General features: G+C 44.0%; 2 protein-coding genes and 1 long non-coding RNA gene across 5 annotated transcripts; 1 reads left to right on the forward strand and 2 right to left on the reverse strand.

Moving 5' to 3' along the window:
• The first annotated feature begins 736 nt into the window (after positions 1-736).
• LOC117588766 lies at positions 737-2398 on the forward strand. 2 transcript variants are annotated; one of them, XR_004574159.1, is made up of 4 exons: positions 737-906; positions 1616-1825; positions 1947-2048; positions 2109-2398. It is a non-coding gene; the product is annotated as an uncharacterized LOC117588766 (long non-coding RNA). The 2 variants fall into 2 exon arrangements; XR_004574160.1 differs by lacking the exon at positions 737-906 and adding an exon at positions 1595-1610 and having other exon boundaries at positions 1673-1825.
• Positions 2399-3383: 985 nt separating this feature from the next.
• On the reverse strand, positions 3384-7354 carry LOC117588762 (transmembrane protein 198). Its single transcript, XM_034280244.1, has 5 exons — positions 6549-7354; positions 5562-5927; positions 5317-5481; positions 4920-5261; positions 3384-4850 (listed from the first exon to the last, which is right to left on the reverse strand). Exons 1-5 carry the CDS (start codon positions 6639-6641, stop codon positions 4665-4667), a joined length of 1152 nt encoding a protein of 383 aa, XP_034136135.1. The 5' UTR covers positions 6642-7354; the 3' UTR covers positions 3384-4664.
• Positions 7355-7595: 241 nt separating this feature from the next.
• Positions 7596-11117, reverse strand: LOC117588751 (AP-1 complex subunit beta-1). 2 transcript variants are annotated; one of them, XM_034280230.1, is made up of 3 exons: positions 11062-11117; positions 9324-10783; positions 7596-9256 (listed from the first exon to the last, which is right to left on the reverse strand). In XM_034280230.1, the coding sequence occupies exons 2-3, from the start codon at positions 10746-10748 to the stop codon at positions 7907-7909; spliced, it is 2775 nt and encodes a 924-aa protein (XP_034136121.1). In that variant the 5' UTR covers positions 10749-10783; positions 11062-11117; the 3' UTR covers positions 7596-7906. The 2 variants fall into 2 exon arrangements, with proteins under 2 accessions (XP_034136121.1, XP_034136120.1); XM_034280229.1 differs by having other exon boundaries at positions 9324-10781; positions 11059-11094.
• Positions 11118-12081: the final 964 nt, after the last annotated feature.

The raw sequence follows: 12081 nt of genomic DNA on the forward strand, positions 1-12081 counted from the left end.
CATCAGGAACTACACTACGCGGACAGGACGACCTCTTTTCCCATGGATGGAGGAGACACCTTGCATAATTCCCTTTTACTTGTCCCATAGGTGGCAGCACTTCAATTGTCTTCAACACTCGTCCCTTAAATTGGTTTGTTAGATAAAGATATTAGGATATGGTTGTGTTCCTAGCTAGCAGCATAAACGAGTATTTGATAAAGATGATGATAAAGATGATAAAATATTGCTTGCGGCCCCTTTCACCTTATTTCTTGCTGCCCTCATAGGGCTCGAAAACGTCGGGGAATGCTGTACCTGAGTAGTTGCGAGTCCCAGTCAAAGTCTCAGTCCAAATACAAGTCGAGAGAGGAGTCAATGGGTCTTGCACAACACAAATAGGGCGCATATGCCCATACATACTGTACTCTGAGCTTCGAATGGGTAAATTTGCACTTGCTTAAGCATGTCTTATGGGAATTTCGATGGATATATCTTCAAAAAATGTAGAAAAGCACCAATAATGAGATCTCTTGAATGAAATCAAACAAATTTTGAATAAAACTAAAATTTATAGAAAATTTCACCGAAACCAGCAGGCCATGAAATCGTCCGGCCCTTGCCTGTTTTGAGGAGCCTAGATTTTGTTCCGAGAATATTCAGTACACTTCCGATAGCAGTAGAGAACACATCTACTTTTCTATAGTCGGAAAAAATCAAAATTTTTTTTTTTTTTTTAAATTTAATCGCTACAACGAAATTGGTTGGGTGCATAATAATAAAATCATGGATCATAAAAAAAAGTAAGATCGGTGTTTATCAATAAATTACTCTATAAAGTGATAGAATTTTTCCAAAATTTAAAAGTCGAAATTTGCTTTGCTCATGAAAATGGCCAGTTCTATAAGGTGTAATAGCTCTTTTCGCGTAAGTATATCTATTAGATTATTCTGGTATTTAAAAATATGAAACTTACCCCTGTGGTTTGTGAACCGTTGGCATTTAAAAATCAAGTGTTCAGCATTTTCTATAACTTTGCATAGATCACAACTATCCGAGTCTGCAGCTTTGATCTTGAACAAAAAGGGTTTGTCATTAGTCTGTTTATCATTTTAATACTTTTGGCCTTCCATTTGCAACTGTAGTGCCACGGTTTTTTGTGTATTTAGTTAGTTAGTTCTACATTGAAGCTTATAGTCCTCATTCCACATATTTAATATTTTGTTCTTTGTTTCCCGAAGAGCTTCTTTAATACTAAACTTGGTGTAAATTGTTTCTCCTTCTGTAGTAGCCCTTTTTGCCACAAGGTCGGCTTTTTCGTTAATCCCAACTCCTTTGTCAAAATGTATTTAGAAAAAAATAAAAATTTCGGAAAAAAGAAAAAAAAATTTAAGTGAAAAGAAATACTTGTCTGGCAAAAAAACGTTTCTTTAAAATTGAAAAAAATATATATTTTCGGACACAGTTTAAATTAATTTTCAATTGGTTAATAATTAATTGTGTTTAATGGTTTTCGCGAGTTACCTTCAGTTCCTTCTTTTCAAAAGAATATTTTAATATTTAATATTTTACATTTTTCAAATATTCAAAAACAAAATGAATACAAATATTCGGCAATTATATTTTTACTCGTAAGTGTGCTCTGACATTTTTGTAATGCGGAAAAGCAAACGAAGTTCCTTCCATTCTCAAGCAATGATTGATATGATATGATTGTATTTGATTGATTGATTTACATTCGACACGTACCGGGCAGAGGCACGTCCTGCCCTTACACTTATAAGAATTTACTTCAAAATGAAACCCATATACAAACTGTTGGATTTCTACTTTCGCTTCTGGCCATGTAAGTACAAAAACGAGCAACCAAACCAATACAAAGGGTAATGGTACCTGACTGCGGTTAGGGTTGCTAGCAACTGTACTTTCCCCAGCTGATTTTTCTTTTCTTTATATACCCTTTATAGGCCCTGTTTGGCCTGTTGGCCTGTTGGTCGGGAACCACACGAACTGGCAGCTAATTGCCAGTTGTATTCCACTCGACAACAATGCATTCCCGAAATCAGAGAGTAAGTAAAATAAAGTTAAACAAAAAGTCAGTGGTATTTCATAAAGTAATTTTACCTCAGATTGAAAAAAACACAAAAAAACAATCAACCATGCCAGTGGCACACAAGACCAAGGATATCTCAGCAATTGCAGCGAACAGTTATTTATATATCCATATTTCACACACTAAACTCTTTATGTTTAATCATTTACACAACTCAACAATGTATTTAATTGTTGTCAATGCTCATTTCGGCGGTGAAAAGCACACAAGTACACAATTGTTGAATCTGTTCAATAACAAATAATGTTTAAGTTACTTACTTACTTTTCATGTTAATTTACGCATTAAAATGCAACTTAAAAACGATGCCTTATGATTGTGTTTGATTCCAAATAGCTGAAAATAGAGATGCTTGTGCTGCCCCAGTATTTATTACGAAAAGTTGCAATTTTGGCAACCAAATGAGAAGAAGGCCCATCCATTCTGTTTGGCCTGCATGGTTTTTTTATTGTAATTGTTATTCTTTTTGAATATTATAAGGTGTGTGTGTGTGTGTGTACAGGAGGGAGGCCATTCGAAGCTTTGATTTCATTTTGTCAGATTTGCATGGATACTCGTAGTTTGAGAGATGTTAATTAAGATCATGGAGAATGGAAATTGATTCAAATTATTCTCTACACAAGAGTCCATCTTAGGGTAAATCTTATGTCTAGTATGTACTCGGAGACGGATTGGCGATTTCAAAGTGAAATCGAATTGCCCAGAATAGCCCCGGTGGCCCTCCTGCCTCCGTAATTATTATTATGCGTGTGTGTGTGTGGTTGTTGTTTTCTTTTCTTGTGTTGTTCACTACTTTAGTATGCAGATGGTAGTGCTCTTACAGACTAAAATGGAAACCCCTGTCCGACAAGAGTTCTCTTAAATGCCGAGAGAGAGCCACAGTAGCGACTTCTGTGTATCCCATACCACCGCCAGTATGTATGATACATTGCGGTTAAAAGCCAGTAAACATCCATAATAAATGCAATAGTAACTCAAAAGCAGGGGGAACAATAAAGGATGATCGAATTTCAAGAAGTAGTTGTAACAAATCAACAAATTGCGGACGGCAGCAATTGCTAGAAACTTAAATCTGATCAACATCAACACAAAGAAAAGGAAAACAAATTAAACTAATTCAATATAGAAGTAGAAGTACAATGGATGCATGGATATCTCTGCCTGGCAGTGTCAAATGTCTGTCAAGGCTTTTTGTGTGTTTGCTTTTTCATTTTATATATCACTAAAATCGAATATAGATACTCGTACGTAGATACCCGCAACTTGCGTTGGAATTCTTCATTTTTCTTTCTTAGTTTGTACCGCAGTTTTGAAAGGATCTTAGATCATAATAATATAGGTAATATTATCCCTATGGCTAATGCTAAGACGGCTGAACGAGTGGCTCTGTACTGGGTTTATCTCAATGGGGTTTTCGTTTTTTCCCCGCTTTCACATACGATCAATCAATCCAAATGTCTTCTTCACTTTGGCTTATTCAATTGCTAAAGCTACATATGAACTTAACTCTAAGTGGATATATTTTCGTTCAGCTGTACAGGTCTAAAATCCAAATGCAGCTGCCTACACAGGACAGTGTAATCGTACATAGTATATGGTGTATAGTGTAATACAAGGACATGTGCTTAAGCCTATTACATATTTCCCTTCACTGTTTTTTGTTTTATTGTACTTAATAGGTATTTTATTATATATTTATATAAATTGTATTTAGTTTGTTTTCTTTTTTATTATCTGCTGTGCTTGGCTTCACTTTGTTCTTGTTATTTATTTTGAAGGAGTTTTAAACATGTTCTTAGGACTATTTGATAGTTAAAATGGAACGAAATGCCACAATCTTGATATATAAATATCTCCAACTCGTAACTCGGTTTATCGTATCGTATAAATATTAACACAGATATTAACTGAATAGTAAATTGCGATATTTGAAGAAGGAGAAGCGTAACTAGTTTTTGTTTTGGTTGTTAGTTAAGTTAGTTTTAGTTCCAGGAATACGAAATACCTATGACTCATCGTGAATCACACTCATCACTCGCCGCAGAAGTCAACTTATTGCAGACACTAAATGCGTTCCTTCCTCATTCATTTCAATCGAATTACATACATGCCACAGATATATGTACGTTCCGTTGTAACATTTCATTAAGAGATTAGACTCATTTGAGACTTATCGTATGGATTTTGGGCTTAGATTCTAGCTGTGCACGAACAAGTGGAGCACCCCCATCTCTGCTCTGAACTGCCATTGTTTACCATTTCAAATGTCTTTAAGATCAGTTAATATTCCATGTGTATTCATGGAGCCTCTATAACAACTCCATTATGGCTTGTGCTTCCATATCCGTGTCCAAGTGTAAGGCATTTTGCGCCCGAAATATAGCCTCAACATGTAACCGCACTTCTGTGTACCGTACTCTCCAGCTGTTCCAGCTAGACCTCAATTCGCTCGCTCGCTCCGCCGATCCCCGTCGATATATCCCCCGACCCGTGTCCAAGCCTTTTCAGAGTACCACAGTAGTCCCGTAGTCCCCCCTTACGGGTATAGTTACATGTAGCTATTGCTTGTTTGTTATCCAATGTCACGGACAATTTCGATCTTATCGCACAGCTCCGAGTCCGGGTCGTGGATGGTGGTGAAGTGGGTGCGGTCGCTTCTGAAGGTGTTCCGCTCGTTCGAGCTGGTCTTGATCGACCGCTCCGATGGCGTATCTGTGCCACTTAGCTGAATGCGCTTCTGCAGGGCTGACACAAAGTTCTGCCAATAAGAGTCAAGTGATGGTCAAGATATTCCCTGCTGGGTGCTGCATGTGGGAGTGTCACTCACCTGTGATATGATGTCGCCACGTGCCGTTCGCACCTGGTACAGGTAGCGGAACTTGCGCTGTCTGGCCTCCTCGCGAGTCTCGCGAGTGCGCGACTGTGAGCGTCTTACGGGTGCATGGGCGTGGCCCGGTCCGGCCTGCTGCTGGCTGTGCGGCAAGTGCGTAGCATGGGGATGGTTGGGATGATTGTGGTGCCGCATGTATACACGCTTGCGATGATCCACCCGCCAGGCGGTTATGAAGCACTGCACCATGATGCTGAGCACGATGGTCACGGGCCAGGCGGCAATCAAGAGGCCGCCATAGCACGGCGGCGGCAATGGATGCGGCCTCATGTTGAGTATCTGCAGCAGGACAACTTTTAGTTGGATCAGAGGGGAAGCGGCACTTGGCACTTACCCAGTTTATCGTCTCCAGGCCGTGCATGAAGAAGTCGATGGCTCCAATGATCATGGCCGTGCCCACAATGCTGGAGGTGAGTATAGTAACGTATTTGACACAGCACAGAGTGAGCACCGAGCAGATAACAGCGCCACCCACAACGGCCACATATATTTCACGGTACTAAATCGGAGAAAACGGAAAAATCGAAGAACGGAACATGAGTAGGATGAAGGATGAAGGGCGAGAGGTTTTTGACTTACCCCAAATTCGTTGTCCGGCATTGTGGCCACACAAACGGCCATTGCGGCACCGGACAGTAGGGCTCCGGCAAAGGCACTGATCAGTACCGAGGCAACCGGATATGTGGAGCCGAGTACGGCGCCCAGCAGTCCGGCCACAATGGCCAATGCCGAGTCTGCCGGCTTGCCGAGGAATGTGATCTGGAAGTCCTGGAGTATGAATATCCCATTGGCACCCACCATTAGTCCGCTTAGAAAGCCCACGGCCCGAAGGCAGCGGTAGCCGAGCAGGGCGTAAACGATACCGAAAACCGCGAATATGGCCCAAAGTATGGCTGCCAGGGTATCCGGTGCGGTTGGGGTACATGTCTGGTTCTCCAAGATGCCCTAATTACAATGTAAAAGAGAGAGAGAGAGATAGAGATAACCATTGGCCTGCTGTGTGTACACTTACTGTAATTCGATCAAGGACACGTGACATACATCGCCAGTGGCACCAGCGATGGCACCAGTACTTTACCGTTAGCCACTTATTTATGCATGTACATAGTATGTATTGTACATAAGCACGCGTCTGACTCATGCATATCTCATGTACTCTTTTTCGCACGCATGCACTGCCGGTTGAAGCATTGTTTGTGTAACTGTATTATTATTATACCTTGTGCATGCGTTAATGTGCATACATTATGCATTTATGCATTTTGTGTGTACATACAAACATATGTAAACATGTATGCATTGTAGAGTGCATGCAAATTACAGCAAACAATGTCAACAGCGGAATATCATCAAAGCATAACAGCAACTGTGCTAAAATTGCTCTTGTTACTTTTCGCGATATCTTATGAGGCATAAACGCAGCCTCCAAGTGTACTGTAAACCAATACTTGTACTCTTTACAGTTAACACTTTGCATATTGTGCGACTTAACCTATAAAAAAACAACACGGCAAATGTGTATGTACATACATGCATTCATGTCCATACATATGTATGCGTACGTACCTTTATCAGAAATGGCCAGTCCAGGGGACTGCCCATGGCTTCATCACTGCCATAGTCGTGGCCATCGTAGACCACATCCGCCCCCACCCTCATTCCGGCGGCAGAATGCGTTTTGGATCTTTTCTGTGTTCCTTTTGTTTTTAAAGAAGAAATGCAAAACTGGAAGTCGAGTTGGATGGCTATGTAGAGTCCAGTCCAGATATTTGTTGTTCACTCTGCCACGCATTCCAGCACTGAGCCGTACATTGTACCAACTTCAGCCTCGCCTCGCATCCCTCACTTCTGCCGCAAAACACTCCGCTTTGTGTGTCAAGCCTCCTGCAACAAGCCTCAAAATAGGGCGGAGCACTCTCTTACCGTCCTCGCATCTCGCAGTCTGTCCTCAATCGAATGTAGAAGCCTTTGCTTTGTTTCACTTGTAATTATTCATCCGTTCATGGTGGCAAGGCTGTGAGGTTAGGCAAATATACGGTTCGGTTTGTTTAACCACTTAATTTTAATATTTGATGCGTTGCAATTTTATTATTTTGTGTACACATATTTGCAGCGGATGGCTGGTGGCTGGTGGCTGGTGGCGTTGGAGCATGGACGTGTATTCTGCTACAATCGGGGCCAAGACGAACTCGCTTGTGGTACAACAAAACACACACTCCTGCGGGCGCCAACAACGGCGCATCAATAGAGCAGAGCGGTGCAAGACAGGGATGGATAGAGCACGACCAAAGGCGCAGGGCACTGTCGGTTAGAAAAGGAACGATAGAGAACGACTTGCGTAAACAAAACAACCCTTAAACAGCTGAAAGCCACACACGCAAACCAAAAGCTTTAAGCTGAGGACGAGCCAAAGCTTCGTACAGCCGTGTCAGGATTGTATTGGCATCCCTGGTTTACCCTCTCCCCACCGACATGAAACAAAGGAGCGCATAAATGTTTTGATTATTTAGTGTTTAGTGTTACACATTATGCGTCATACATTTTTTTACTAGGACAAACATATGTAGATATACATACATGGATGCATGCATTTGGGTTGTTTAAAGTGGGAGCTGGGGTATGGATGGGATATTATATATTTTGGAATGCGACGTATCATAACAATTAACATATTTGCGTCTTCTCCTCGCGCCTTTCATCAGGATAAGTATTACATATGGTGTGTGTGTATGTATGTATGTATGTATGCATATATTAATATATTGTAGTTATAGGTGCATAAACAATTCGCAAACTCCCAGTATACCCAACATGGCAAAAGTAGTTGTTAAAATATAATACGTAAACTACAATTTGCTTGTTGTACCGCCAGAAAACATTGAGAGGCGGTGCTGTGGTATCTTATTTCGATTTGTTTTCCGAGCTTAGGGCGATCGAATGATGGCCTCGTAGGCGGCGAAAATGATATTGGCCACCTCGACGGAGCGTGACTTGAGGCTGAGCGTTGCATCGGGATTGCCCGGCTGCAGCTTTAGCTCCAGCAGCACCCAAATGTTGTTCGTCAGCCTCAACGACTGGTAGAGCATGTCCTGGCCCTCGACATTGCGCTTGGCAATGGTGAAGATGTTGTTGGTGGTCATCTTCGAGGCGATGCCGTCGGTGGTGCCAATGACGCCGCTCAGGCTGTACTGCAGCTCGTTGGCGGCCGGTATCTCCTTCCAGGTGTTCAGGAAGACCCTCTTGTCCAGCTGCCCGTCCTCGGCGAACAGCACATTGCCATGCACCAGGCAGGCGAAATAGAAGATGTCAATGTTGTTCTTCACCGCCACCTGAAGGTTATTCAGCGGCTCCATGCGCTGAATGGGTCCGTTGGTGCCCAGGGCGAGGCTCACCTCGGCGCTCTGGTTGGGGGGCAAGGGCACCGCTTGCAGCGGCGATGCTGGCGACAGGCCGAAGCTATTCTTGTTCAGCTGGATGGCAAAATTGGTCATCGGCTGCATGGCTTTGTTGGTGAGCGTCATGTCCATGAAGACTTCGCCGTTGCGGCGGGAGAAGGTGCCCTGGATCTCCAGGCCCTTGCCCTTCTCCGCTGGCAGCCACGTGACTTTCGGGATTTGTACGCCCACAGAAAGGGATGTGCCGGCCAGGCCGAAGATGTCACCCAGCAGGCTGGAGGCGCCGCCCGGTGCCGGTTCAGCTGGTGGTCCACCAAGCAGTATGTCCAGACCACCGCCCAGCAGATCCACATTGCTTGTGGCAGTTGGGGCGGCGGGCATGGCTGGAGCATTGATGTCCATGGACAGCAGATCCCCGATCAGCGACTCCTGATTGGGTATGACCATGGCCTCCGATCCGGCTCCCGTCTCTTGCTGATCTCCTGCCCCGCTACTGGCACCAGTACCGGCCGTGCGGTTGGGCAGAGATTTGCGCACGCCAGCACCGCGTCCCTCCACAAAGGCTGTTGGCGGCTTGTGGTACACGCTGGCCAGCGAGCTGATGTGACAGATGAGCTCGTCTAGCAGCGTCGGCTCCAGAAGATCCGTTTCCTCTGAGATGAGAGGCTTGTCCGCCAGCACAACTTCCTTGGCGGCGGCCGGGTCCGTGGAGAGTAGACGCCAGTAAATGAAACCACGATCGCGCAAATCGGGATTGTCCGAATCCTGGGTGGCCAGCGAGAGGACATGCTGCACCAGCTCTTGGGTATCTGATGGCCGCTTAAGGAAAAGCTTCACCACAGCCGTCAGCAGCTGCAGCTGAACTTGGGCATTCTCATCCTGCAAAACAATAGAAACAAAGATTTAATTTAGGGTTCAAGTTATAAGCGTGTGCGCGTGCGCTCACCTGGAAGCCCTCGAGGAAGCTGTCGAGCAGCTCGTCTGCGTTATCAATGCGCTCGGCATACTCGCCAATGATCCAGACCATTGAGGCACGCGCCTCCGGCTCGTCCAAGGTGTCCAGATTCTCGCACAAGGTGCTGATAATGCTCTCGTACTTGTTGGGATACTTGCGGAAGATGTCCTTGATGACAACAATTGCCTCCTGTACCACATAGTTGACTTTGGTCTGAATGAGATCCAGCAGAGTGGAGACACAGCGCTCTGCCGATGGTTCCACCTTGATGGCACAACGACCGATGGCTCGCACCGCTTTGCGCACAAAATCGACATCCACCTCGGTGGCGTACTCCTTCAGTTCGCTGAGCACCTGGGCAATGTTGCTCTGGTTGGCCAAACGGATCATAATGTCCAACTTCTCGAGCTTCACGTAGATGGGATCGTTGTACTTCACAAAGAACACCTTCATCTCATGCTTGAGGATGTCGGGACGCTTCTGGACAATTAGATTGATGTTGCGCAGAGCCACGTACTGGACCTCTGGCTCAGAGGAAAGCAGCGTCACCAGGGGCGGGGCCAGCTTCTTGGTGAGCGTCGCACAGAAGTCACTGTCGCTGGAGAGCATCTCGAGTAGTTTCATCAGCACCTTGACGGCACTGAGAACCACGGCAGCGTTCGCATGGGCTAAACGAGGCGTGATTCGCTCACAGATCGACTGCGCCTCGCGCTCATCTTTGGGGCTGTAGTTGGCCAGCGAGTCCAGAATGAAGACCTGGCCCCACTCTGTGCACTCGTTGAGGGCCGTCAGCAGCTTGTTAATGGTCACTGAGTTCATCTCTACCAGCGGCTGTCCCGACTGGCTGGCCTCGTTGATTTCGCTGAGGGCAGCCACTGCATTGGCCACGACCATCGGATTGGAGTCGGAGAGAAGGTCCTTCAGCTGATCTAGGAATCCCTGGTCCTCCACCATGGTAGCCGATATATCGTACAGCTTCGCCACGCAGACAGCCGCCGTTTTGCGCACATACGGATCCTCATCCTTCAGACATTTACGCAGCGGCTCGCACAGATATTCGGTTATCTTGTCCACCCGTATGCAGCCCATAGTGCGCACGGCCAGGGCACGGATCAGCGGATTGGAGTCCTCGCAATCCTTCACGAATGTATTCACCGCCATGATGGCCATGTCCGGCTGCGACTTGGCATAGTTCATCAGATACAAGTAGACCAGCTTCTTCAGCTCTAGATTATCGGTCTGCATGCAGTTGACGACATCCGGAAAGAGGGCAGACACATCCTTTCCGACGGTCATGCTGGCAATAACCTTCTTCACAGCCTCCTTCTTCTTCTCCTTCTTGTCATTGTTCAGCTCGGACTTGAGCTCGAAAATTTCGCCCTTTTTGGTGGTTGTGAAATACTTTGAATCGGTCATCTTGTTAGCTCAGCTCTATGAACTAGTTAGGAAGGCTGGAAGTCAAATAAGGGAACGTGCGTTTAATAAAAGAACGATTGACAAAATGATTTATTTATTGATTGCTGCGGCATTTGATTCCCTCTAGGGGCGTACACATACTCATACCAGATACAGAGCTTGAACACGTCTCAAATACAAAGCTACAAAGATTTTACAACACAGCATACGCCCCATTTAACACGTCTGCATGTAAGCCCATTTCAGATATGTTCTACTCAATGTCCGTCTTATGCGTATTACACTATTTTTCTGCGTCAGCACCTTGGATTACCTGTAAAATTCGTTTTTTTTCGGGCACCAACAAAATTAATTATTTTCTTTTCAGTGTGGCAGCCTGTGTGACCGCGGAATTATCAATAACATATACCGACAGACCCTCGAAAATACACCCTTTGATTTTTAAAATATACTGTAAATATACCGTAAATCTTAAATAATTTTTCCTCAAGTTTGACTTTCTGTTTTATATTACCAGCTGGTTATGAATCTCAGCTTTGAAAATGTAATTTGACTCGAATCATTATTTCATTCTATACAAAGTTGGCTGATTTTGATTTCATAATAAGGTTTAAACTAAAACGGTCAACCACAAAAAATAGCATTAAAAGTTACGTGGATGGGAATGAATTGTCACATCATTTGGCAATTTGTTGCTGGCCAACCGATAGTAAAGTATATTGTATTATATTTGCTGCAAGCTGGGGGTCTATACAAATTATGTTTCCTACGGTAAAATAAATAAGTGGGGATGGAATAAAGACTCATTATTGCGAGAAAAATTCTCACGTTGCGGGAGAGAGACAAGTACGTAACGAGAAGAAAGACAATCCAAAAAAGTACATAATATACCGTAAATGGTCACCCTGATGACAGCGGACTTATCGATAAGATATACTGCATGACCCTCTAAAAAATATACCGAATTATATTTGATCATTTTCAAAATATACCTTATATATGCCAAGGAAAGCTTAACCCACTTAAACCCACTTTTATCAAAAATATTGAACAGTGGAACAAGTCAAAACACTTCACTTACATAACTCTTGTCAATAACACGTTGACAATTATTTGCTAATATGTATATACATTTTTGAGGTGTACACCATTAGAAGGTAATTTTCAGAATTTTAAATGCAATTTTCGCTTTTCTTCAGTTGCTTCATGTCGAATAAACGAAAAGTATTACTGGAAGCCGCCACAAAGTGGAAACAGTTATCGGTGGGGTACCATCACCGTCATCGATTTCCGTTTGTATGAAATTTTCGGTGGCGCGTTGTGTCCGTTAGTC

This window comes from Drosophila guanche, unplaced genomic scaffold (assembly GCF_900245975.1).
Source record: "Drosophila guanche unplaced genomic scaffold, DGUA_6, whole genome shotgun sequence".
Taxonomy (NCBI): domain Eukaryota; kingdom Metazoa; phylum Arthropoda; class Insecta; order Diptera; family Drosophilidae; genus Drosophila; species Drosophila guanche.